The sequence below is a fragment of the Anguilla anguilla genome, chromosome 14, assembly GCF_013347855.1.
Source record: "Anguilla anguilla isolate fAngAng1 chromosome 14, fAngAng1.pri, whole genome shotgun sequence".
In the NCBI taxonomy this organism is placed as follows: Eukaryota; Metazoa; Chordata; class Actinopteri; order Anguilliformes; family Anguillidae; genus Anguilla; species Anguilla anguilla.
The window spans coordinates 32,644,945-32,669,944 of NC_049214.1; the positions used below are offsets into that span (position 1 = coordinate 32,644,945).

At 50.1% G+C, this 25,000-nt stretch overlaps 1 protein-coding gene across 1 annotated transcript in view; it reads right to left on the reverse strand.

Moving 5' to 3' along the window:
• zswim6 (zinc finger, SWIM-type containing 6) overlaps positions 1-25,000 on the reverse strand; it is a 90,430-nt gene that overhangs the window by 22,908 nt on the left and 42,522 nt on the right. The window contains exons 2-7 of the mRNA XM_035391129.1: positions 18,642-18,998; positions 12,011-12,159; positions 10,121-10,271; positions 3,035-3,214; positions 1,155-1,331; positions 632-778 (exon numbers count right to left, since the gene is read on the reverse strand). Of these exons, the coding sequence (XP_035247020.1) occupies positions 632-778; positions 1,155-1,331; positions 3,035-3,214; positions 10,121-10,271; positions 12,011-12,159; positions 18,642-18,998 (1,161 nt within the window). The remainder of the gene's footprint in view (positions 1-631; positions 779-1,154; positions 1,332-3,034; positions 3,215-10,120; positions 10,272-12,010; positions 12,160-18,641; positions 18,999-25,000) is intronic.

Here is a 25,000-nt window from a genome sequence, read left to right on the forward strand (position 1 = left end):
CGCGCTGTGTAACACACTGTGTAATGTGTACTGTGTAACACAGTGTAAAGTGTGCTGTGTAACGCACTGTGTAACACACTGTGTAATGCGCGCTGTGTAACGCGCTGTGTAATGTGCGCTGTGTAACACACTGTGTAATGTGTGCTGTGTAACACAGTGTAAAGTGTGCTGTGTAACGCACTGTGTAACACACTGTGTAATGTGTGCTGTGCAACACACTGTGTAATGTGCGCTGTGTAATGTGCGCGGTGTAACGCGCTGTGTAATGCGCGCTGTGTAACACACTGTGTAATGCGCGCTGTGTAACACGCTGTGTAATGTGTGCTGTGTAACGCACTGTGTAATGTGCGCTGTGTAACGCACTGTGTAATGTGTGCTGTGTAACACACTGTGTAATGCGGGCTGTGTAACGCACTGTGTAATGTGCGCTGTGTAACGCACTGTGTAATGTGCGCTGTGTAACGCACTGTGTAATGTGCGCTGTGTAACGCACTGTGTAATGTGCGCTGTGTAACACAGTGTAAAGTGTGCTGTGTAACGTGCTGTGTAACGCACTGTGTAATGTGCGCTGTGTAACGCACTGTGTAATGTGCGCTGTGTAACGCGTGCGGCTGCGTAACTTCTCTCCCACCTTTCTTGTGCGCGCGGAAGAGATCCAGCTGCTTCTGCTGCTGCCGCCGCAGGGTGTTGACGATGGAGATGGCGAGCCACAGCGCCTCCCGGGGGTAGCCATGGGAACGCAGGGCGTCCACCCGGGCGCAGGCCGTGGGGACGTGCTCTGTGCGAGGGAGAGCGGGACAGGACCCCGTTAGAGTGCACAATGAGCCCATTCGCTCGCCCCCCTCCCCCCCCCACTCCCCCGTCAACCCAAAAAAACTAAACTAAATAAGACCCAGCCAACTCGCCTCCAATGGGGCCACCATTCCCCGTGGCAAAAGCCCTTTACATTCTTTCAGTAAAACAAGTCCCCAGCCTGACCACTACACCCCACCTCCCCCACAATCCCCAGATCCCCCCCACCCCTTTAGCCTTATCCCTTGTCTCTTTCTTTCTTAACTTTCTTTCATTCCATCTTTTCCTTTGGCGAACGCCATAGAAATGGAGGGACAAAGAGTGGAGTCAGGCGGACGTCTTTTCCGGTCCGGTCCGCTCACCGTGCCACAGGGGCCGTCCCCGGGAGTCGAAGAGCGAGTTTTCAGTGTTGTCATGGTAACAGTAGTTGGTGTAGAGGTCGCTGCTGATGATGTGCTGCAGGTGGCTGTCCTGCCAGTGCAGATCGCACGCTTCGATGGCTCGCGTGAAGACCGTCCGGTGGGGCCTGTTGGCCAAATCTGCCGGAGAGGGGAGGGGGGAGGGGGGGAGGGGGGGCGGGAGAGAGAGAGGAGGGGGTTAGCAGGGCCTGGGTCTAGCTGGGTCCCAGAAGCCAGTCCCAGGGGTGCGTCAGCCTCCGGGCTGTCAGGCGAAAGTCCTTTTTACACCCCGGAGTACCTGTCCGTTTAGCAGGCCTACTGCGCTGGGCTACTGAGAACGCACTCGACGCTTTCCACTGTCGTTCACTGTTTTTAACACATGCCTTTTCTCCGCTTTTTTGTCTTCCTTTTGGGTGCAATGCATTATTCACCCCCCCCCCCCCCTTGGCAATTTTTGCAGCTCAATCCATGAAAGTCAGTGAAAAAAGCTGGAAATCCTGGAAGCTTGTGTAAGATGCAGAGCTCCAGAGAGCAGGTCCAAATCTGGGAGCTTCCGGCAAATAGCTACAGTGTCAGAGCATCGAAATTACCCAATGAGCCACACTGGCATCGGCCAATGAGCTACACCAGCATCAGCCAATAAGCCCACACTGGCATCACACAGTGAGCTACACTGGCATCAGCCAATGAGCTCGCACTGGCATCAGCCAATAAGCCCACACTGGCATCACACAGTGAGCTACACTGGCATCAGCCAATGAGCTACACTGGCATCAGCCAATAAGCCCACACTGGCATCACACAGTGAGCTACACTGGCATCAGCCAATGAGCTCACACTGACATCAGCCAATCAGCCGACACTGACATCAGCCAATCAGCTCACACTGGCATCAGCCAATCAGCCCACACTGGCATCAGCCAATCAGCCCACACTGGCATCAGCCAATCAGCTCACACTGGCATCAGCCAATCAGCTCACACTGTTATCAGCCAATCAGCCCACACTGGCATCAGCCAATCAGCCGACACTGACATCAGCCAATCAGCTCACACTGGCATCAGCCAATCAGCTCACACTGGCATCAGCCAATCAGCTCACACTGGCATCAGCCAATCAGCTCACACTGGCATCAGCCAATCAGCTCACAGTGGCATCAGCCAGTGTGCCTGCAGTGATGCTCAATGCTTGGTGGGAGAGTCTGTTTCTGATGGAGGATTTCATTATTAACGGCTTTCAAACCCTGGGTTCTGTGCTTTGACACAGCAACGCAGACCCCGTATAAATCTCACTTAGAGCCGCTGCTTCTGTTCTTACAGCCATTTATTCTATTTCCACTTGTTTTTATTACCAGCATCTCTGAACCGATGCTCTGGGAAAACCAGACAGGTTACCTGACTGGACGGCACCGTCCATTCCCCCCTCCCACAGCCAGTCTGGCAAAAGGCAATGGTGAGCCACAAATATTCTCCTTTAAAACTGAGGGGGGGAAGGGACAGAAAGAGAACAGAACTACTTCTTCTTTAAGTCTGTGCCATTATGTGAAAGCCAGAAAGCAAGCCTTCAGACCTGAAGTGCTTCACAGGTACGCATGCAATGTAGCCCACAGTTACAACTTTCTCCTGCCAAGGACAAAGCGTGGGGGTGAGGAGGGGGTGAGGGGGGGGTGGGGGGGGGGGGGTGAGGGGGGGGTGCGGGGGGGTGGCCGTAGCTGCAGGACCGGGGCTGCTGATTATCCGGACCGTTCCATTAGTCACAGAAAGGCTAATAAAGCGAGAGCGCGGGAGGGGTGCCTGGGAAAGGGGAGCTGATTAAAAGAGCGGCTTTTCCGCGCTCCGGCTCACCTTGGTTAGCGTGCGCGCCCTGAGGCAAGGCGTTGGTTAAATTGGGCAGCTCGTTTCCGTGGTTACCGTCCTCCCAGGGACACACGTCCACGCTGTTCCACTTGTTCAGCTGTCTGAGCCAGGCCAGCTTCTGCTCCGGCTTGCAGTGCGGGTTTAAGACTATGCACATCCACAGGGCCCCTGCAAGGGAGAGAAGCACAGTAAGACTATGCACATCCACAGGGCCCCTGCAAGGGAGAGAAGCACAGTAAGACTATGCACATCCACAGGGCCCCTGCAAGGGAGAGAAACACAGTAAAACCATGCACATCCACAGGGCCCCTGCAAGGGAGAGAAACAAACAGGCACACGCATGTGCACACACGCACGCGCACTCACACGCACTCACACGCACACACACACACACGCGCACACACACACACACGCGCACACACACACACACGCACTCACACGCACTCACACGCACTCACACGCACCCACACACATGCACTCACACGCACACGCACACACACACACACACACACACACACGCACTCACACGCACACACACTCCTCTGATCTTCCTCCCATTCAATCTTACTAGGGAGAGTCCGGTCTGGCCCCTCCCACTTCAGCTCTTACTCCATTTTAACTGTCCCAAACGATGACCTGGACCAGTATTCATAAGGCATCAGAGGCCTCAGACCGGAAGCACTGATCTACGATTTAGATTTAGTTCATAATGCACAGACAGGGAAAACCTGATTCTAGGTCAGCACTCTTTTTCCGAGATGCTTTATTAATACGGACCCTGATTGGACATTTATCTTGCTGTTGATAAAATCCCAGAAAATTATTATCCCAAGATGCCAGAGTTTGGGGGTCAATTCCATTTCAGTTCAGTCAATCCAGGACAGGAAGTGAAACACAGTTCATTCACGAAAAAAACCCTCATTGAACATTATTGACATTTTCAATCAATTGTCCGAATCGACACAGAATTGACCCCAACTCCCCCCCCACCCGTCCCTGAGGCCCGGGTGTAATTCAAGAAGTAGAGCCTTGTGTTTAAAAAAGAACCTGAGAACCTGCTGACGGGGGCTCGCATCATTGCCCCCCCCCCCCCCCCAAACCCCGCCCCCGTCCCCCGCGGCTCCCTGCCATCCCCTGGGGCCCCACCTCAGCCACAGACCACGCCCGCTGGATCCTGGGAAAGAAGGGGCCTTTTTTCCGCATGGTTTGGTTCCCGGGTTAATCAGCTCAGAATGGTAAACATGACATTAAGAGCCCTGCCATGCTGACCCCCCCCTCCCCTCCCCTTCCCCCACCCCCCGAATTTACAGTAGCAGCGTTTGATCTCAGGATAAGAAACTGCCTGGCGTACTTTCAATTTAAAGTCAACACTAAAAAAAGAAAGAAGGAAGAAAAAAAGAAAGTAAAACTTACTTGGATTGGGACAAAGTGGACCCTGCCTTATACAGACAGCAACAAAATGGAGGGGGGGGGGGGGGTGTGCGGTGGGCCCCCTGAACCCAGCCTGGGCTATCTACCAATTCATCCTGAGGACAAGGAAATACCAAGGCCCTGGGGGGGGGGGGGGGCAGGGAAATACCAAGGCCCTGGGGAAACATGCCTGCTCAGATAATTAAAGGGTTAAAACCCTTTGGGTTGGCAATATTTGGACAGGCGGAAAGATGGGCAGCCCCATTAAGCCCCCACAGAAGCTGCTTTCAGCGCACACAGCTTCATTACTTCAGACAGACAAACAGAGAAATAGGTCAGCTGACGGTTCCAATAAGCCCGGCCACCTTTAATGCAGACAAACGACCTCATACAGTATCTTCCCATTGGTTTATTACCCGTCAAATAAGAGGCCGGCCTGACTTTACCGCCCAGCAACTGGGGTAAACATGCAAATCCGCCGGCCAGAGGAACCCAGCAGCTAATCGAATCTTCGTTTTTTTTTTTTTTTTTTAATGTTTCACATCAGTGCATTTTTTGTTCTCATTTAGGGATGAACTGGACAAAAGAAAAGATGTCTTTCTCTGAGCCCTGTTTTTGCAGAGTCAGAGTGCTTTCAAACTCTGGCACCCTCTTCCCCCGCTCACCTACTGTATAACTACACACAGTGGAAGAGCTATAAATAAATACATAAATAAATAAATAAATAATAAAAACCGTCACGTGTCTGGGAAAACGATACTGCCCCCGACACGTCTGTCTCTGAATGAGTCGAAAAAAGTGACCTGGCCCCTCCCACCCACCGCAGGTAAAATTCAGTGGCCACATGAGAAAGAAACCGGTTAAAGCCAGAGAGGCCGAGCGAACCACAGGACTGTAACTGTGCTCGTCACAGCAGGGGGAATTAAGAGCAGACACTCAGCCTTCACCGCTTCAGTGTACATCCACCGATACACGGCTTCCATTTCAGAATGAAATCTGTTGAACGTGTCACGGACACGACCGTCTGCTGAACGCAGAGGGGTTCGGCTCTTTGGGGAGGGAGCGGGAGAGCTGGGGGGGGGAACGCGTCCGACTCCGCGGCCTTCCCAACGCGAGGGAGCGGGAGAGCTTCTCTGGCCGACCCTGCGTTTCCCGCCCGATACAGAAATCCCAACATTCACACGGACAAAATGGGAAAACCGAACCTCCCGTATTCCCCATGCGCTGACGTTTGGGTGAATCTGACCAGAGACGAAAGGGTCCACACACCTCCGGCCCACGCCCCTGACCTTATTCAGGGAAGGCCACCGCCCAAGTAAACATCGGCACCGTTACCGTGGAAGCGGCATGTTCCGGTAACGTTCCGGAAATCTCTGGAAGAGAGACCCCAGTAAAGCAAGCCAAGCACCTGTCTCAGCCCCGGAGAAACGCACCTGCAGAATAAAACCATATGAGGCGCGTAACCATATCCTGTTCCAGACCTGGAGAAGAACCTGACCGAGGGGGCGGGCGGCGAGGTATCCCATAATCCCCCGCTGGTTCCCGGGCGGAGCCCCAGATGGCCGCGTGGCCGAATTCGGGCTTTAACTCATTGTGGGTACAGTATTAAAGCGCTGTGTGTACGGTCCTGCAGTCCTGCCAGTGCCACTGAGCTGCATGTGCAGCGTATGAAGGTTTAATCACTCCCTGAGCAACTCACACAGGCCTGACCACTGAGAGAGAGAGAGAGAAAAGAAGATGAGGAGAGAGAAGATGTGAAAGAGGTGGGGGAGACTGAGAAAGGGCTTGTTGGTGGAGAGAGGGAGAGAGATGGTGAGGGAGGGAGAGAGAGATGGTGAGGGAGAGGTGGGGAATGAGAGGGGATGGGACTGTGGGGGGGGGTTGCAGAAGGGGGGAGAGGGTGAGAGACAGACAGGGAGGCTTCAGCATGGTGTCTTTGTTTGAGGAGAGGCAGCGACAGACACTGAAGGACAGCCTGCTTAAAGATATCGGCCAGTGTGCCACCGCGTTAGCAGCCGCCGCGTACAATTAAAGAATAAATAAAAATAAAAAAGCGTCAAAAGAATAAACGCATAAAATAACCGTGATAATGCGCTTATGAGCAATCACCAGGAACAGAAGATTAGCAAAACGAATGGGGGGGTGGGGGGAGAGGGGGGCAAAACCCCTAAGAAAACAAGCGTTCAAAAACAGAACAAACAGAACAGAACAAAGGAAGGGAGGCGATAGCAGCCCAGACCGAATCCAACCGTCTGAAACGGCAAACAGGCCATAATCCATCCGAAGCTGCAGCGCTAGTTCCCCATTTATCCCAAACGCTGGACACGCAAAACACAAGCTGCTGTAATTAATCATTACGAGATAAATCCACGGACTGGGGGGGGTGCATCATCAAAACAATCATATTAATACAAAAAAATCATTTTTTTAAAGCGGACTGTCCCATAGGCTGGCCAGCAGAGTGAGTCTCTCCTGGAAAAGACTGCTTGACCACTAAACCTCGTCAGACAGTGACGGGATTACAGCACACCGAGGTAATTAACTGCACACTGCCCCCCCACCCCCCCAACCCCTCCGAATGCACTGTTCTCACTCACTTCCACTGTAATCAATTAAAACAATATTGTGTTTCATATCACACAAGTCACACATACACACACATGCACGCACACAGACACTCCCTCTCTCTATCTCTCTCTCTCACACACACACACCCCTCCCCCACTCCCGGCTGTAGTTCCCCCTTTCCTTCATGAGGCTAATTTAAAGCTTCTGTCCTGATTGAGTCTGTCAGCGCCCTCACACTCTGACCGAAGAGCACAGAACCACGCTGTCACGGCAACACACCGTCCTTCTCACTGCCCCCCTCCCCCCTCACGGATACAGACACAAAAACACACACACACAGAGGCACACACACATACATGCACACACACACTCACAAACACACACATACATGCACACACACACACGCACACGCACACGCACTCACACACACGCGCACACAGAGACACACATACATGCACACACACACACACACACGCACACACGCACTCACACAGACACACGCGCACACACACACACACACACATACACATCATGCACACACACACAGACACGCACATACATGCACACACACACGCACTCACACACACACGCACACAGAGACACACATACATGCACACACACACGCACTCACACACACATACATGCACACACACACACACACACACGCACTCACACACAGACACACATACGCACACACACGCACACACACACAGACACACGCACATGCACACACACACACACACACACTCACACACACACACACACACACACACGCAGTGGCTGCAGACAGACAGTATGGTGCGCTGCAGGTAGAACCCCCCAGTGGGGGCCTGCAGGCCGGACACCTCCGTCTCACACTACTGCTCCTTTGTTTCGGCACAAAGGGGCGATTTCGCCCCCCCTCTCTGCCCCCCCAACGTAAATCTGTTACAGTAATCTCACACACTGCCCCCCCCTCGAGTCTGGGAGTTACGCGCCGTTTGCAGCTTCATTGAGACCCCGCCACAGGGCTGGACGAAGGGGCGGAGCAAGCGTCCTCGACATGCTACGAGTCCCGCTATAGGTGCTTTTCCACAAAGCTGCCAGCCCACCTCCCTCTATTAACGGAGGACAGCAGCCTCTCCCTGAGAGATAAGATGGCCAGCAGAACGTAGAGGGGGAGACGCGGAGGGGGAGACGCAGAACGCGGAGGGGGAGACGTGGAGGGGGAGACACAGAACGCAGAGGGGGAGACGCAGAGGGGGAGACGCAGAACGCAGAGGGGGAGACGCAGAGGGGGAGACGCAGAACGCAGAGGGGGAGACGCAGAGGGGGAGATGCAGGACGCAGAGGGGGAGACGCAGAGGGGGAAACGCAGAACGCAGAGGGGGAGACGCAGAGGGGGAAACGCAGAACGCAGAGGGGGAGATGCAGAGGGGGAGACCCAGAAGGGGAGACGCGGAGGGGGAGACGCAGAGCGCAGAGGGGGAGACGCAGAGTGCAGAGGGGGAGACGCAGAGAGGGAGACGCAGAGTGCAGAGGAGGAGACACAGAGGGGGAGACGCGGAGGGGGAGACGCAGAACGCGGAGGGGGAGACGTAGAGGGGGAGACGCGGAGCGCGCTGCGTGCGTCAGTCAGGCGTGAGCACCACCCGTCTCCGTCAAGAGCACTCCTGCAGTTTCGCACCATCGCAGCCAGGGGCCCGCGAAACGAGGCCCCGCCCACTGGCAGTTCCCGTCGCAGGACGGGGAGTGCATGAACTAGTGCGTTCAGCCGGACCCCCCTGACAACAGCCCCTCCACGCTCAAACGAAACGTGCGCACGCCCGGAGAGATCTCCCAGCGACGAGACAGCAAGCACACACACACACAGGACTGAACAGGACTGCTGTCCTTCCAGAACCCCCATTCACCCATGAAGGCCACTTCTGTCACAGCCTCCATCAATCCCAACACCAGGCCATTCGCCCCAGGAACAAAATTAAGAAATGCAGCTTTGCTGGCTAATGTGTTTGTGTTTGTGCCGGAGACACACCGCGTGGACAGAGAGGGGAACAGGCTATAAAAACCCAAAACGGGACCCTAACGATTAGGGACCAGGCACTGGCCCCCAACGTGCCCTCCTCCTGGGACCTCCGAAGCAGGAGGCCCCCCCGGTTCTACCCTAACCCGGGCCACGTCTCATTCCAAACCCAATAAAATTCTGTGTGTCGCTGCATTAGAATTTCTCTCAGTGTCCAACAAAGAGGTTCACTGTTTGTTCGTGGGGAGGGGCGGGGGGGGATGGAGGAGGGGGTTCAGAGGTGAGGGGTGGACTAAGCCCCCCTGCAGAAGCCAGTTGTTAAACAGATGACTGTCTCAGTGACTCAAATAGGCACTTGCCCCCCCCCCGCCCCCCGCACCCCCACCTCGTCACCCTCACAGCTGAGTGGCTCACCCCGTGCACTGGTACCTGTTACACATTAATCGGCGGCTCCCAAAATAAACAGATTAGCTCTTCACCCGGAAAATTCCAGACATGCTGAGAGAGTTCAGCGAAAAGGCACGGGGAATCCACGCCAAAAATCTTCAACGACACATCCCCCAAGAAACCCCCCCCCAAGAACCCCCGGGAGCTAACGGCCACGCCCGCCCCCCCCCCAGACCCGTTCCTCCAGTAGCGCTGAGAGCCCGCACTGCAGGGAATGCTGGGTAAGTTCTAATGAAAGGATCATTGCTCAGCACAGCTCACTGAGGGGGCTGGCACTCACATTAGTGCGAGGGGCAGAGGAGAGCCAAAAATCGACCAAACGTCCCCAGCTCCGGGACGGCGGGCGGCGAGCCAGCGGCCATTAGAGCGATTACCCATCATTCCCCCCGCCGCACGCTCAGGGTGGGTGGGGGGGCTCAGAACGCAATACGCAAAAATAAATAAAATCTGGGAAAGGAAGAGATGCAGCACATGGTACCTTTCCCCATGCATGTGGGACTGCTGTAGGTTATGGTGCTTACATGTGCGCAGGTCTGTGTGTAGAGACAGCGCTGGGGTCTGCTGGGGGGTGGGGGGGGTGGGTGGGTGGGTAGCAGGGTGGCGTTGGGGCTTCGAACATTCGGGCGGGACCCCTGGGCGTGACTCACCTAGCTCGTCCCACAGCTGCCTGTACTTGTCGGTCATGGTGGTCCCCTGCTGTCTCCATAGCGACAGGCGGGGGTCGGCCATGAACTGCTCGGTGATGAGGGTGAGCATGCGCGCCCCGTTTGAGTCCCTCATCTTCAGCATCTCCCGCACCTGGGGGAGGAAGAACAGCCGGGTCAGACAGACAGGGGGACGGACGGACGGAGGGACGGAGGGAGGGAGGGAGGGACAGCAGGCCTGCTCCCTCCCCCCAGCCTCCACACAAAAGTGTCTACAGACTAATAACAGCTTCAAATCCCAGCAAAGACGGGGCGCAGATACGCTGCTGCACCTTTGACCTTTCAGGACTCCGCTGAAATCACCCGAGAGGTCAGCAGTGGATGTGGGTCCCCCGTGCGAACCTGACCCGGTCGGCCTACGGTCGCGTGAACGAGTGCTGCGTTCAACAGCGGTAAAGGGCCCGAGCGGTCGCAGGTTCAAATCCCAGGCACGGTCACATTCACCTCCGAACGAGGAACACACAGCTCTTGTGAAAAGGCAGGATGAGTGAAACGCAAGCGACGAGAGTCACTGATGACAGCGATGACTGCTGAGTAAAAGCATTTAATTCAGCCAATCAGGAGGGAGTCTGGAGCGTAAACAGCCTTCTGTACAATAACCAACAGCATGCATTCAAATCCCACTCAATAATCAGCGTTCAGTGTGAAACTTACACACCACACACCACAGCAAACAGACTCTCCAAGCCACTGCAGCTAAAACCATCAGGAAAAATTTACAAACCGTGCATAAAAAATATTCTCTCAGCGTTTAGTATTATCAGAAATATTACAGTAGCCTATTATGTGAGATTCTAATGTATAACAGCTTACTTCCTTATTATTATTTCATACATTCACAGCAATGTAAACAGTACACAGTAAACTGTTCTGGTAAAAGGAAGAGAAACGTCAGCTTGTGGATTGAGGGTGAACAGCACAGGCTGGTGCCACCTCCCCAACAGCAACACACTTCCTGTTCCCTTCCGTCGTCCGCCATTTTAACAGGGACACGTACGACTTTATCAACAACGCCTGTTAAATTACTGAATATTATACAGTGATGTATTACTCCCCATTACAAACACAACACAGTTAATATCAAATAATGGATCCTTGAGAAAATAAAACACATAAAAAGAGTTTGAATAATAATAATATGGTACATCATAACAAAACCTTGGTAAATCAGTCGATTAAAACATGCCCATTTCCCCTGGGGTTAATTTCCAAATGCGCACTGTGACGCACACAATGTTTACGCTAAGAATTGAACACACTTCTCAGTCAAACAGCCCAAAGACAAACTGCCCTTTCCAAAGAGAAAGATGGACCGAGGGGGGGGTGAAAGAATTAAATGTGAATGGAACCCCTCCCTCCTGGATCAAACCGTCACTTTAAATATCAGAACCCTCTAGACAGCAGTGTAAATCCAGCAGATTATTACACTTTTTCATGGATATTTTTTACTTTACTAATATTCCTAACATTATTCTTCAATATTATTGCACTGTTAAGTCAGCAATGATATTCATTTTTATTCTCCAGGATAAAGAAAAGGGTTTTTCAAATTTTACCAGCATCTAAAGAGTTAAAGGGTTTCAGCTCCCAGTCTGGCCCAGCTCTGGGTGTGGGTGGAGCCTATCACCGGGGCAGCGTGGGTGCAGGTGAGACCTCTTGGAGGAATAATTTGGGAACGGGGCCTGCAAACTGTGTACAGGCCGCAGGCTGGCCTTCCAGGTGGCTAACTGGCCGCTAAGCCGTTAGCTACACAGCTGTATGGACGGACTGTACGGGAAAGAAGAACACTGGCCCTTTAATTTGAGCAGTGGGGCGGCGCGTGAGGAGGCCTACCTTGGCGAATAGGAGGTTGAGCTGCTTGCCGGAGCCATGGTAACCGCCTTGTGACAGGAAGAGCTTCACCTGCTCCTGGACCTGCTCCTCGTCCAGGTGCCAGCAGTTCTCGTCGTCTATGCTGGCCCCCGCCGTGGGGTCCGGGGCCCCTGGGGACACAGGAAACGCACATCGCCTTAGCAACCGCCCCACAGCCCACGGGTAACGGCCGAAGCGTGAAGCCGCCACCCGGTCACGCAGCGCACGGTCCGGCGAGGGTTCGAGCGCAAATGCGCTTTAAACTCTCTCCACTCAGGCAAAGGGACTGAAATTCAGAGTCGGAAACTGAAAAAACTGAAATGCGTGCCGCCTCAGACGCCAGGCTGGACGCCACGGACTCGCCCGCTTCCACGCAGCTGAAATTTCATAACCAGTCGCAGCCGCTCAGGGAAAGTGGGTCAAAGATGAAGGCACAGGTCAGGTCAGGTCAGTTCAGTCTATTCATATCCCCTAGGGGGCCATTTGCTTCCAGCAGCTACAAAAAAATCAAGACTGTACAACAATGGATACATCCTCAATCACATTCACACAACAATGGATACTTCCTCAATCACATTCACACAACAATGGATACATCCTCAATCACATTCACACAACAATGGATACATCCTCAATCACATTCACACAACAATAGAAGCATTCATGAGCAAACAAACATGTACCCTGTACATATATAAACCATGCGAACACGTATAAGAATCTGATCAGAGTTTAAGTTAAAATATCCCAGACCTCAGCAATGGCAAGGGCTGATCCCAGACAGTAAGCATTGATCCCAGACAGTAAGCACTGATCCCAGACAGTAAGTGCTGATCCCAGACAGTAAGTGCTGATCCCAGACAGTAAGTGCAGATCCCAGAGAGTAAGCACTGATCCCAGATAGTAAGCACTGATCCCAGACAGTAAGGGCTGATCTCAGACAGTAAACACTGATCCTAGACAGTAAGTGCTGATCTCACAGTAAGCGCTGATCCCAGACAGTAAGCACTGATCCCAGACAGTAAGGGCTGATCACAGACAGTAAGTGCTGAATCCAGACAGTAAGGGCTGATCACAGACAGTAAGCACTGATCCAAGACAGAAAGGGCTGATCACAGACAGTAAGCACTGATCCAAGACAGAAAGGGCTGATCACAGGCAGGAAGTAAGCACTCATCTCAGACAGTAAGTGCGGATGACAGACAATAAGCGCTGATCACAGACAGTAAGCGCTGATCCCAGACAGTAAGTGCTGATCCCAGACAGGAAGCGTTGATCCCAGATAGGGAGAGCTGATCCCAGACAGTAAGTGCTGATCCCAGACAGGAAGCGCTCATCTCAAACAGCAAGTGCTGATCCCAGACGGTAAAAGCTGATCCCAGACGAAAAAGAGGTGTGGATCTCTAAAAATTCTGGCTTCGGAAACAAAAATACCCATAATGTTCTACGGGGATTTTTCCAGTGAATTAACAGGATTTCAGTTGAGTTCCTGGCCTGACTGAACCAAAGTAGGATTTACCCTAAATAAAGGCGACAGGTGTCATTAGACCTCTGCCCCCAGAACACCTGTTCTAGCATACGCACGGGTTCTGACACACACACACACACACACACACACACACACACAGGTTCTAGCACAAGCACAGACATTTTTAAGCCCAGCTCATGAGAAGCCACCGCCAGACACCTGTGACAGTGCGTGCCTCACGTCCATCTACAGCGATATATCTACAACTCCAAACACGCGTCAAAACCTGTACTGAGAGTCCAGACCCCTTTGGGTCCCCAAACGCGCGGTACGGGGGTGAGCTAGGAGTGCTGACGTTCAGGTTCAGCTGCCTTCACCTCAGCTTCAGTTAAAGGGGAAATCCTGAGGTAATTAATGACTCAACCTGCTGGTATTCACCTGAAGAATCATTCATCCATTTGTGCCACATACTGTATGTTTATTTACAAACATGAAAAATACAGAGCCCTGCCCAAAACAATAATGTCACCTAGGTATAACTCCACCCTTTTCATCCCATTGAAGAGAATGAAGCCCAAAACTAAAATTATGAATCACATTTTCTGATTGTGACTTCAGTGATATAGCCTAGAGAATGTTGGAAAACAAAGGTGTCAGATCTCAGCATTTTCCCATTAAAAAGAGTCTTTACAATTACATAAATTATAAAAAGCAGTCATTTTATGTCTTGGTGTTTCACAGACACGGGTGAAAGTTTTTTTGTTTTGTTTTTTTTTTTTTACATATGAAACACAGGTCACACCCATTATTCTGAGGGTAAGACAAAAAAGTACCAAATTCCCCAAAAGATTTTGGGGGTGAGTTCCCCTTAAAATAAGAGCCGGAACAGGGCAGAACGAGGCTCCTGCGAGGAGCTAGGTCAGATGAGGATCTAAACCCTATCTTCATGGTGGCACCAAAGTCCTCATAAACAGCTCGAGACATACAAAGCGTCCTTATGATGCAATGCCTTTACAATGCATTTACAAATCACTTTAAAACATTTCACGGTTTGGCAGAATTACACATCCAGCAGCAAGCTAACCAAGCACAGGGAACATTCTGTGCAGCAATATTTCATATCTTATGGTAATTTCATATCTTTCTAGATCACTGTGACCCGTGTTCAGTTTTCTTCAAAGCCTTAAAGGGATAAATCAAGGAATGTAATAGCAAAAGAATATGGCCTGAATTGATACGTGGAATGATCAAAATCATTTAGTCGCCATTAAATCATGTCATTAAAACCCTGATGAGGACAGCCATTCACAGAGATCTGCCACATAAGAATCTGCCACATAAGAATCAGGGCTCTGATTGTTCCCGATTTCTCCCATTTAATCAGGAGAAAGGCGGCTGATTTATCAGAACCCAAACGTCTCGGTCGGGACTTCTTTGGGCTTTATTGCTGATTAATCTTCCCTGCAATCAGCTGCCAGTCAGCTAGCGGAGAGCGCTTACGCTGCATTCAGCGCGGAGGGTCAGAGAACCGCCATTTCATGATTAATCAGGGAAAAAAACACACCCCTGAAAAACACACACTGGTCATTCGTGCAGTATCTGAGGCCAGAAGTGACCACTGTCCAGCTTTTCATTTTGCATGTGTCACAGCGGCACACTGGACCGACTCCAGCGTCTGGTCTGCAGGTAAGAGCCCCTCCCAGGTGGGTCGGCCTGTTCCCTTCGTCTCGTGTTCTCATGTGAAACATCGCCTCGTGGATTGAGGACGAACAGCAGAGGCTGCTGCTGACACATCCAACAGCAGCACACTTCCTGTTCCCTTCGAGAGCTCACCCAGCCACTGAACACTGGCAGAAAAAATGCTTTAAGAAGGACCCTGAACACCAGCAGAATACATGCCTTAAGGACCCTGAACACGAGCAGAACAAGTTCTTCAAAGACCCTGAACACAAGCAGAATAAATGCTTCAAGGACCCTGAACATGGGCAGAACAAGTGCTTTAAGAAGGGGACTCTCATTATTTCAGGCGACACAATACTGTTCCCAACAAAAGCTGTTAAAATAAAATAATCTGACAATCAACTATCAAACACTTACGACTAAAGAGTAGAACCTTGAGCATATAAAAGTAATGGAATGAGTCTGAATAATAATTAATGTACATCATAGCAAATTCCTCAGAACTCATTCCAGAAAATACACCCCCCCCCCCCAACAAGGGGGTTTCATTTAAAAATGCACATCCACTTTTCCACCCCAAACTGTATGCCTCACAGATGAACCCTCTTTGCATTTCTGTACAAATTCAGGACGCAGACCTCAGCAGCCAACCTTAAAAACATGCAGACTAGAAATAAAAAATTAATGAAAAAAAATAATAATTTGATGAATACCAAACATTACAAACACAGGGGCCAGACTAATGGAAAGGATGAGGGGAAGGTTCATACGCTAATGCTACACTTAGCTTTCCACCTTCTTATTACACACGTCATTTACAATAGTAAACTAGAGAAGAACTATGGATTTCTCTCTTTCTAATTGTTACGATTTCGCCTGGTTTCTCATTTCTGAATCAGATAAAATCCCAACAGCGCATCTGAATTTTGACGAGAAAGACCTCAGGCACTCTCTGTCTCTATCTGCAAAGTTCTGAGAGAAATTCTGACCCATGCAGCTAAATCCATATTTGGTCGCCATCATAGAAAAAAATGCAACAGTACTGTTGGTGAGGTAATTAAGTCAGGCTAATTCATATAGGTTTGGGCAGTGAACAGGGTGATGCATCGGTCAGGACACAGGAATGAAGATGAGGAGATGCAATTTCTTCTCGGAACGGTGTAGCGTTCCAACAGTATTTATCGGTGCAGTTTAACATTCAGTATTGTCATCAGTCTGGAATGACAATAAATCGCCATTAGGCATTTAATTAAATAAATTACTGTGAAGCATGAATAAAGAAATCTCCATATATATATATATATATATACACATACATACATACATACGTACATACGTACATACATATACACATATATACATACAGTACCAAATCAAACCATCAAACTCATTCAATACATCAATCAGCATGGCAATGATCATTTTAGCAGAAACAGTAACCTAATTACATACAAATGAGAATATTACTCTTAAAAGTAATGTAAAAGAGACAATTAAAAATGTACAAAGACTTACACTGTTTCTGTCACGTATACATCATCTCATAAAAAACACGTTTTCAACGTACAAAAATGCCAAGTTACTCACACATACAAGACCAGTCCAGGCCTGCCATTAAAAGTATTAATATCAATTATTAATTATTGATGTCCCTAGCTGGGCTTGAACCTAAGACCCCATGCTCCCAAGACTGTAACCACATCCACTAGGCCACAGGCAGATTAGCTGTTCAAACTGGAAATGTTTCAGAGTAAAAAGGTATGGGTATTTTGTGTGTGTATGCGAGTTTGTGATTGGGTCATGAGGGTGAGGATTTGGCTGATGTCGGTAAAATGTCCAATGGGGAGACATGTTGTTAGTGGGATAGGCGGATATAAATCCTTATTTCTTCCTGTGGTAAGAAATCTACAGGAAACTAGTCTAAACTATACGCCGAACTTGAGCACTTTCCACACAATGGCAAAGAAAAAAAACCGGCGAGATACATACGTCATTTCCTATACCTAGAGAACGGGACTATTAAAGTGGTAAGCACCCATAAATGTCAGAGCCTTTTATACAAGTACGAAAACTAATCAAGTGACTTCACTACCTGAAATCACCGACCTGTCCATCGAAGTCCAGTAATACAGTCCGGTTCCATTCCACGGTTCAGTCAAAGTACATGACGGAAATAAACCTCTCAATGTTAAATGGCTGATAGCAAAAGGAACAGCAGTGAAACCACAACGCTGCAGATAGCACTGAAACTCAAACACGGTGTTCAGCCCCATGGGTCAGCAGGCCAGGGGTGAAGAAAGTCCTTGTATTGGTGAACATCTTTAGGTGTCACAAGGTTCTTCCAGAACAATTTGGCTTTTTGTTCCCTGAAATACCAAACGATTGCAGCTTTTTTTTTTTGTTTTTATTAAAGAGCACCTGCAAGGGAAGAAAAGCTATGAGCCAACATTCCAGCCTTGACCATTTCATCTCACCGGCTTCGTTCCCATTTCTAAAAAAAATAAAAATTTAAAAATTAAAGATGAAAAAAAAAAAAAAAAAGTCAGCCTAACTGATGACATTGCTTGCAGCAAATCGCAAAAAGCTTTTTTTCCTTGGATTTTAAAAAACTGCTCCTGCATGAGCTCACACGCACACGCGCATGCACACGGCATAGCCTAGATTCTGGCATACATAAATGTGACTTTAGCACCTCCTGGCACACTATACAGAAGGATTGGGGGAGACGTACTGAATAAACCAAACACTGTTTATTCTTGAAGAAAAAAGAGGAGAGCGTTTTAGTGCCCAACAGCTTAGCTGCAGTCCCTCAAAGAGCAAAGACCCAACACAGCTTTGCTATAGTTCTTCAGTGGGCTAAAACTGAGGTCCCTTCAATGTAGGGCTACAACCCAGGCCCCTACAAGTCAGGGTAGAAACAGACAGGTAGAAATTAAAGTATTTTGGAGGACTGTCACAAATCACCCAAACATTTCTGCAGCCAAACCGTGTTTAAAAGAAAGACACAAAAGAACTGTTGATGAGTAACGAGATGTAGGACAGAGAGGCAGCTGGATTACTAACCGCAAGCAAAAACCAAAAATAACCGCCTTCCAAAGCACTTCGCCCAGACAGAGTCGTTCGACAGGAAGCAGCTCGTACTCCTCCGTCAGACAGGACGGGATGAGGTGCTCGCATCCTCCTCTTCCTCCTTGGGGTGAGCAAGGAGGCGCACAACCCAACCACCGCCTCCTCTTTCAAACACACAGCCACACAGCTGCATCAAGGAGCAAATTCTTAAAAAAACAGAATGCCCTTTTGCAGCACAAGCCAGAGAAATCCTCAACATGGACTTCACGAAGCTGCGGGCAAGTCCACAGCTCACAGCTGCCTCCGACCAACCAAAACGCAGTGGGAGGGGCCAAGTCACCCAACTCCGCCCCCTCCCCCACCAAACCCCGCCCACCAGGGAAAGTCGCATCTTACCGTGCACTTGATTGATCTGGGAGTTCTGGGAGAGGATCTCGTCGGCCAGCTTCTGGGCGGTGGGCAGCACCTCCGTGTGGTGCACGGTGATTAAATACTGTACAAACTTCTGCAGCTGGTCGCGGTTCATCTGAAAGAGCGTCTCTGAGATGGGCAGGTGCAGCTTGACCTGGTCGGGCTTGCGTATGCGGTACAGGGACAGCGCCACCACGTGGGCGCAGTAGAAGATGTCCTTGTTGCCGCAGCCGCAGGTGACGGACGTGATCTTGCAGCGGTCGAAGCTGATGGCCACGTTGCAGACGACCTCGGGCTCCGACGGCGTGGCGGCCTCCGTCACCGTGCCGCTGAGGTGAAAACCTGCCAGAGAGAGAGAGAGAGAGACAGAGAGAAAGAGAGAGGGAGAGAGGGAGAGAGAGAGAGAGAGAGAGAGAGAGAGAGACAGAGAGAGACAGAGAGAGAGAGAGAGACAGATAAATATACACACGCAAATATATAAATACACATTTCATTTTTTTTTTTGTTCTGTCTGTTACAGCACATACAGCGTTGAAGATCATACTTTGGACACTAAAGTGTACACTCTTTCATGCCAATTAAATGTGGGTTGAACTGAATTAAACAGAGAGAGGGAGAGAAAGGAGGAGACAGACAAAGAGAGGGAGAGAGAGAGAGAAAGAAAGAGAGAGGGAAAGAGAAACATGTGGGAGAGGAGGAGAGAAAGGTGGGAGAGAAGAAGAGAGGGTGGGACAGAGGTAGGGGGAAGAGAGAGCGAAAGGATAGTGAGTGAGAGAAAGGGGGAGAGAGTGAGAGAGAAACGGGGGAGAGAAGGGGGAGAGAAAGGTGGGAGAGAAGGAGCGAGGAAGAGGGGTGGGTAGAGAGAGGGGGGATGAGGAGAGAGAGAGGAGGGAGGGAGGGAGGGAGGGAGGGATTAAGGCAGAGGCGGGCTGGGTGGGCGGCCCCGTTTCTGAGGCAGGTTACTGATGCAGCCGCTCATCTAAATAGCGTTTGATCTCCCGGCGCGCCCAGCGGCGTCGGGAGAGCCAGGAAATCGCACGTCCGTCACGGAACCGGCCGCGGCGAGACGCGCCGGTCTCCTCCCCGCCGCCCGCCTGTGACCCGCTTCGCTGCGGCACCGAGCCCGGCCAATACAGAACCGGCAACCTGACTGAACGCGGCTTACCCCCCCCCAAGTAAAGGGAAATCAAAATGGCCGCCGCTGGACGAGATGAGCAAACATAAACCGCTCATTTTTCGCACGGCCGCTGTTGGCTTTTTTTTACTTTGTTTGTTTTTTTCGCCCCCGCTGCCAGTCGCTGTGATGTATGCGTCTTGTTGGCGAGTAGACATTTGGGGGGGGGGGGGGTTGGGGGCCTTTCAATTCGCGTGACGGATGATTCAGGCCCAGACGCACCGTGGTAAACAAGAGTAACGATGAAGGCATACTAAAAAGCCGCGTAGCTGGCAGCGTGCTGCCCCCCTTTCCCCTCTTTAAGATACCGGTGCCCCCCGGTGCCCCCTGCTGCCTCCCCCCCATTAATCACGCGTGGAAGCATCACTCACACGCGACAAGCAGTGAAAAAATAACGGATGGCTCAGACATGACTCGAACAATGCGTCCTTACGGTCAGAAAGCCGGCGGCAGCACCGAGCGGCTAGGAGACGCGCTCCGTGAGATCTGCCTAATGTGACACAGACGCGGCCTCGCGCCGATTCAGCAGGATACAGCGGGGGGGATATAGGGCTTAACCCCGCGTGCCCTTTCTCAGAAAGTCTCCTTGGAAACGCTGGGAAAAGCACACGTGCACAGGCATCGCAAATGCACATTTATTGTTTAATACAGGGAAGCCTTCTGTCATATTATAGGCGACGCAATCAGAGTCACGGGTTTGACTTGGTCATCCGCACAGTATGGGAGTGCACTGTGCAGTCTCACACTCAAAAGCCCCGCCCCTTACCCACCTCATCTCACCTAAAACAGGAAGCTCTGCCTCCTTTAACAAGAGAGACCATCAACCTCCTCTTTAATGAGCAGCAGGTGCTATTTACAATACATTCAATAATGTATAATATGAAATTTCAACAATACATACTTCCGTCCTCTTAATTTACTTCTGTGACACAATCTAGAAGTTAAAACAATTTGACTCCAACTGTACTGTAAAAAATTTGATTCCATGAAAGGAATTCTTGGCAGAAAAGGGGAAAAGCCAGCGGTTACTGTGTAACTAAAATGAATACATGCAGCACACTCCTGCACGCACACACACACACAAACACACAAGCACACACACACACATACAAAACAGCAGAACAGTACAGACCCCCCCCCGCCCCCCTTAAAGAGCTGAAATGATTATGTGTGTTGGGGGGCATTAGAGATCACAGCATTGCTAAGCAGCCAGTTTGCTCCATACCTGTGAGTGAGAGGCACGTCTGGTGTTTCAGCTGTGTTGGGGGGTGGGGTAACACATGCATCACCTGCCCCTCAATTTAAGCACTACTAACCTTTAATCTGCTCTTTCACCGTGTAAAACTGTTTTCCAACACCACTGCAGCTCACAAATCTCCCTAATTATTGTTTTGGGGAGTGTGGATGGGATCGGAATTGCTACCTTTGGTTTTAACGCGGTGTCGAGCTACAACAAGGTGCGCTGCTGCTTCGGTCGGACTGGCGGCTTGCGGCTAAGACAGAAATGGCCCTTAACTCTGGGTCAATTACGTGCCTCAAAATCGTACGCCCTTAGAAACACAACAAACAATCAAGAGACTTATTTAATTTGTGCGCAAAACACACATTTAAGACGAGAGTTTATCACGAATGCAAAAGAAATCTGTTATCTGCCAAATGAGTGATATTAATGTCTGCAAGACACCAGAAGAAAGAAAATAAATTGATTTCGGGCATATTCCTTACAAAAGGCTCATAGAACATTTAAATCACCTCTGTCTGCCAGTCCTTCATTTTGTTTAATCTCCAGCTACACAAACAGGTCCACTTTGTGCAACGGCTCCTAATTACCAGCTTCAAAATCAAAATTATTCCCCCTTAACGGTCTCCATGGCTACAAATGCAGGTAATAAGAGCAAACGTTTAGAAGCCTATTTAAACAAACATGAATTTATATATCATTCGGCTTATAAATTAGTTGGCTGCATATTCACATCGTTTAATTCCTCTAAAGTGAATGTGTGGTAGGCACAGTTAATAACCTCGATGCAGAACAAAGAGTGGGAAAATCTCTATATTAAATTTATATCAATGTCGGTACTGAGTTTAAAAGCAATGCGTTTTCCGTGAATGTGAGATGTTATTTTATTTTTTCTACCCCAATTCAGTAGTAGTTATCGGAATACATAACACCAGAGTTCCACGTTTTCCAGGGTAATATTAGAGTATACATTTACGCGCGAGCACACACACGCAGGGACACGCGCAAGCACACCCGCATGCACACACAACGCACGTCTCCCTGTTTCTTGGCACGGATTTAGCGCGAGGTGCCGGGGAGATGCGGGAACACTTTAATGAGCTGGCGGCGAGAGGCGAGGGTGTCGCGGGGGGAGTGAGAGAATTCTCCGGAGTCTTCGCATCTTGCGAGGAACGGCATCTCGCGGACAGTTCATCAGATCCGCGCCATCTGTTCGCCTGGGTTAAAGGCGGCCCCCGCGCTTCCCGCTACTCTCTGACAGACTGCTAAATAATTAGCTGTATCTCCACACTCCGCTGGCCACGGAGTTTATTATTTTGCCTTTTAATTTCACTTCCACGTGAGAAGAAGAAAGGAACACAAGGAAAACGGATAGACAGGGATGGAAAAAAGGCTGCCTACTGGATTAAAATTTGTACTTGCATTACAATAATAGAGACGAAAAAAATCTACCAGTATCGTTCTGATCCGTCCTTAAACTAACCCATGCGCATCAGTGGAGAGACTAGAACATCTGTTGCAGGTTATACTCAAATGCAACAATGATCACTAACCAGAACCGCAATACTAAAACATTACAAAATCCCAAAGATATATAACTGCATATTTTGCACAATAATGAGTATCCCTAGTGATCAGTTTTTTGTTAAATATGTGATGGCAATACATGAAAAATGAAATTGAAACGAAACTGGGAAATCAACCGAGCAAATGTTCTCTTTTCACAGGGACAGTGCTGTCAGATCCCTGGAATGTTGTCATCTTTAAATATCATGTGATGCACATAAAAACGCTCAAGAGCTCCCCCTCCCTCTCATTTCCTTTTGAAATCTCTCATCTATAATTCAATACCCATACATTTCAAAACCCCTAAATTTGGTTTAAGAAGTTGACCATCCTGGTTATGGGGAGGACAGCCTCAGTAACCACCAACGTGCAGTGCTGGACAGGAAAACCCGTCCCAAAATCAGACGTAGTGAAGAGGCAAGGATTGGTTCCGCCAGCGAACCTGGCGAATGACGGGAGGGACAGATTCAGAGAGCAAATCTTTGGGCGGCACAGAGAGGTACTTCCTGTCAAGGCCAGCCCCTCTCTGTGTGCCCCCCACCCCCCCTTCCTGGGGGGTCTGTGGACACGGCGGTGCCGTACGCATCATCCAGCAACCGCCCTGTGGTGGGATCACGCCCAAAAAACCCTACCCGCACTCAGCAGGCCAGCTGTCCGACTTCCTCACACAGCACCTGAGCCAGGCCACACCAGAATTCACACCTGCTGTCCTTTTATCCCAGTAAGAGTGAACTTTATTAATGCTGGGCTCTGCTGCACCAGTCAGGTATACCTGAGGACCGTGGCGGCTTCAAAGCCTGCCATATCTCTTCTCTCTCTCTCTCTCTGTTCCCATCTCTCTCTCTCTCTCTCTCTCCCCCCTTATCTCTCACCTCACTCACTCTCTCTCTCTCCCCTTATCTCTCACTCACTCTCTCTCTCTTCCCATTTGTCTCTCTCTCTCACTCCCTATCTATCACTCACTCTCTTTCTCTCTGTCACTCACTCACTCTCTCTCTCTCTCTCTCAGTCCCTATCACACTCTCTTTCCCTTCCCATCTCTCACCCACTCTCTCTCATTCTCTCTCTCTCACTCGCCACCGAACCATCACCAAAAACCAAATGCAAGCCAGCATTCTCACGGTTAATGACCCACCTTCCCTGCAGCAGATACACAATCGGTGAATAAAGTGGACGTTCTTTCAAACCGCAGCACTGTATTTAACCAAGAGAGACATCAGGCCACCCCCCTCCGTCTTTACTGCAAATGGATTTTCCCGGGATATGAGGTCATCAGTATCACTGGAATGAATGCCTTCTCATATCGGCCAGTACCATAACAGCACTCAGGTGGGGCTATTTGCATGCAGGCCCTGGCCCTCTCCCTGCCATACTGAAATGCCTGACTGCTTCTGAAACAAAACACATTAACGAGGGTGGCAGACACCTCAACCCCACCCCACACCCCCCCGCCCAAAAAAAAAAATCAAATTGGATCTTTTCACACCCTCAGAAAAAGAAGAACCAATTTCATTTTCTAAAGAGAAATAAAAGCGCAGAAAAGCCGCGACGGCCAGAATGAATTCCGCGTTTCAGACGAGCGGCCCGGGAGCGGCCCGGGAGCGCAGATGGCGGATGGCGGTACCGGAGGTGATGTGTGGCGGGGCTGGGGGGACTGGCGTGAAGGTGGCACCTGTTGAGCCGCCGTAGATTGATAATGGCTCATTTCCACCCCCGTCAGAGAAAAAACTTTACTCCTGCATTTGCTGACAACTAAAATGAAGAAAGATGGCAGTGGGGCTGTTTTTGTTTTTTGCCAGTAAAGCAGGCATTATGGGAGATGGACATTTCTGAGAGGGTTCCAAAATACTGGCCATAAATCCTGTCCTATCGGACGCAAATCTGTCTGTCTCCCCTACCCCCCCTCACACACACACACCGCACGTAATACAGGCCTGTAACCTGTAACCTGTTCCTGTCACCATTTTGTATGAATTAGAATTTCAAAATGCACAATTAACCCAGACCTGCAAATTCCTCGGCAGCTGCCAAGAAAAGCAGTGTGCACTGTTCTGCAGGATGTAGAGGAAAGCACCATGTGCACGTTCTGCAGAATGTAGAGGAAAAGTGTGTGCACGTTCTGCAGAATGTAGAGGAAAGCACCATGTGCACGTTCTGCAGGATGTAGAGGAAAGCACCGTGTGCACGTTCTGCAGGATGTAGAGGAAAGCACCGTGTGCACGTTCTGCAGGATGTAGAGGAAAGCACCGTGTGCACGTTCTGCAGGATGTAGAGGAAAGCACCGTGTGCACGTTCTGCAGGATGTAGAGGAAAGCACCGTGTGCACGTTCTGCAGGATGTAGAGGAAAGCACCGTGTGCACGTT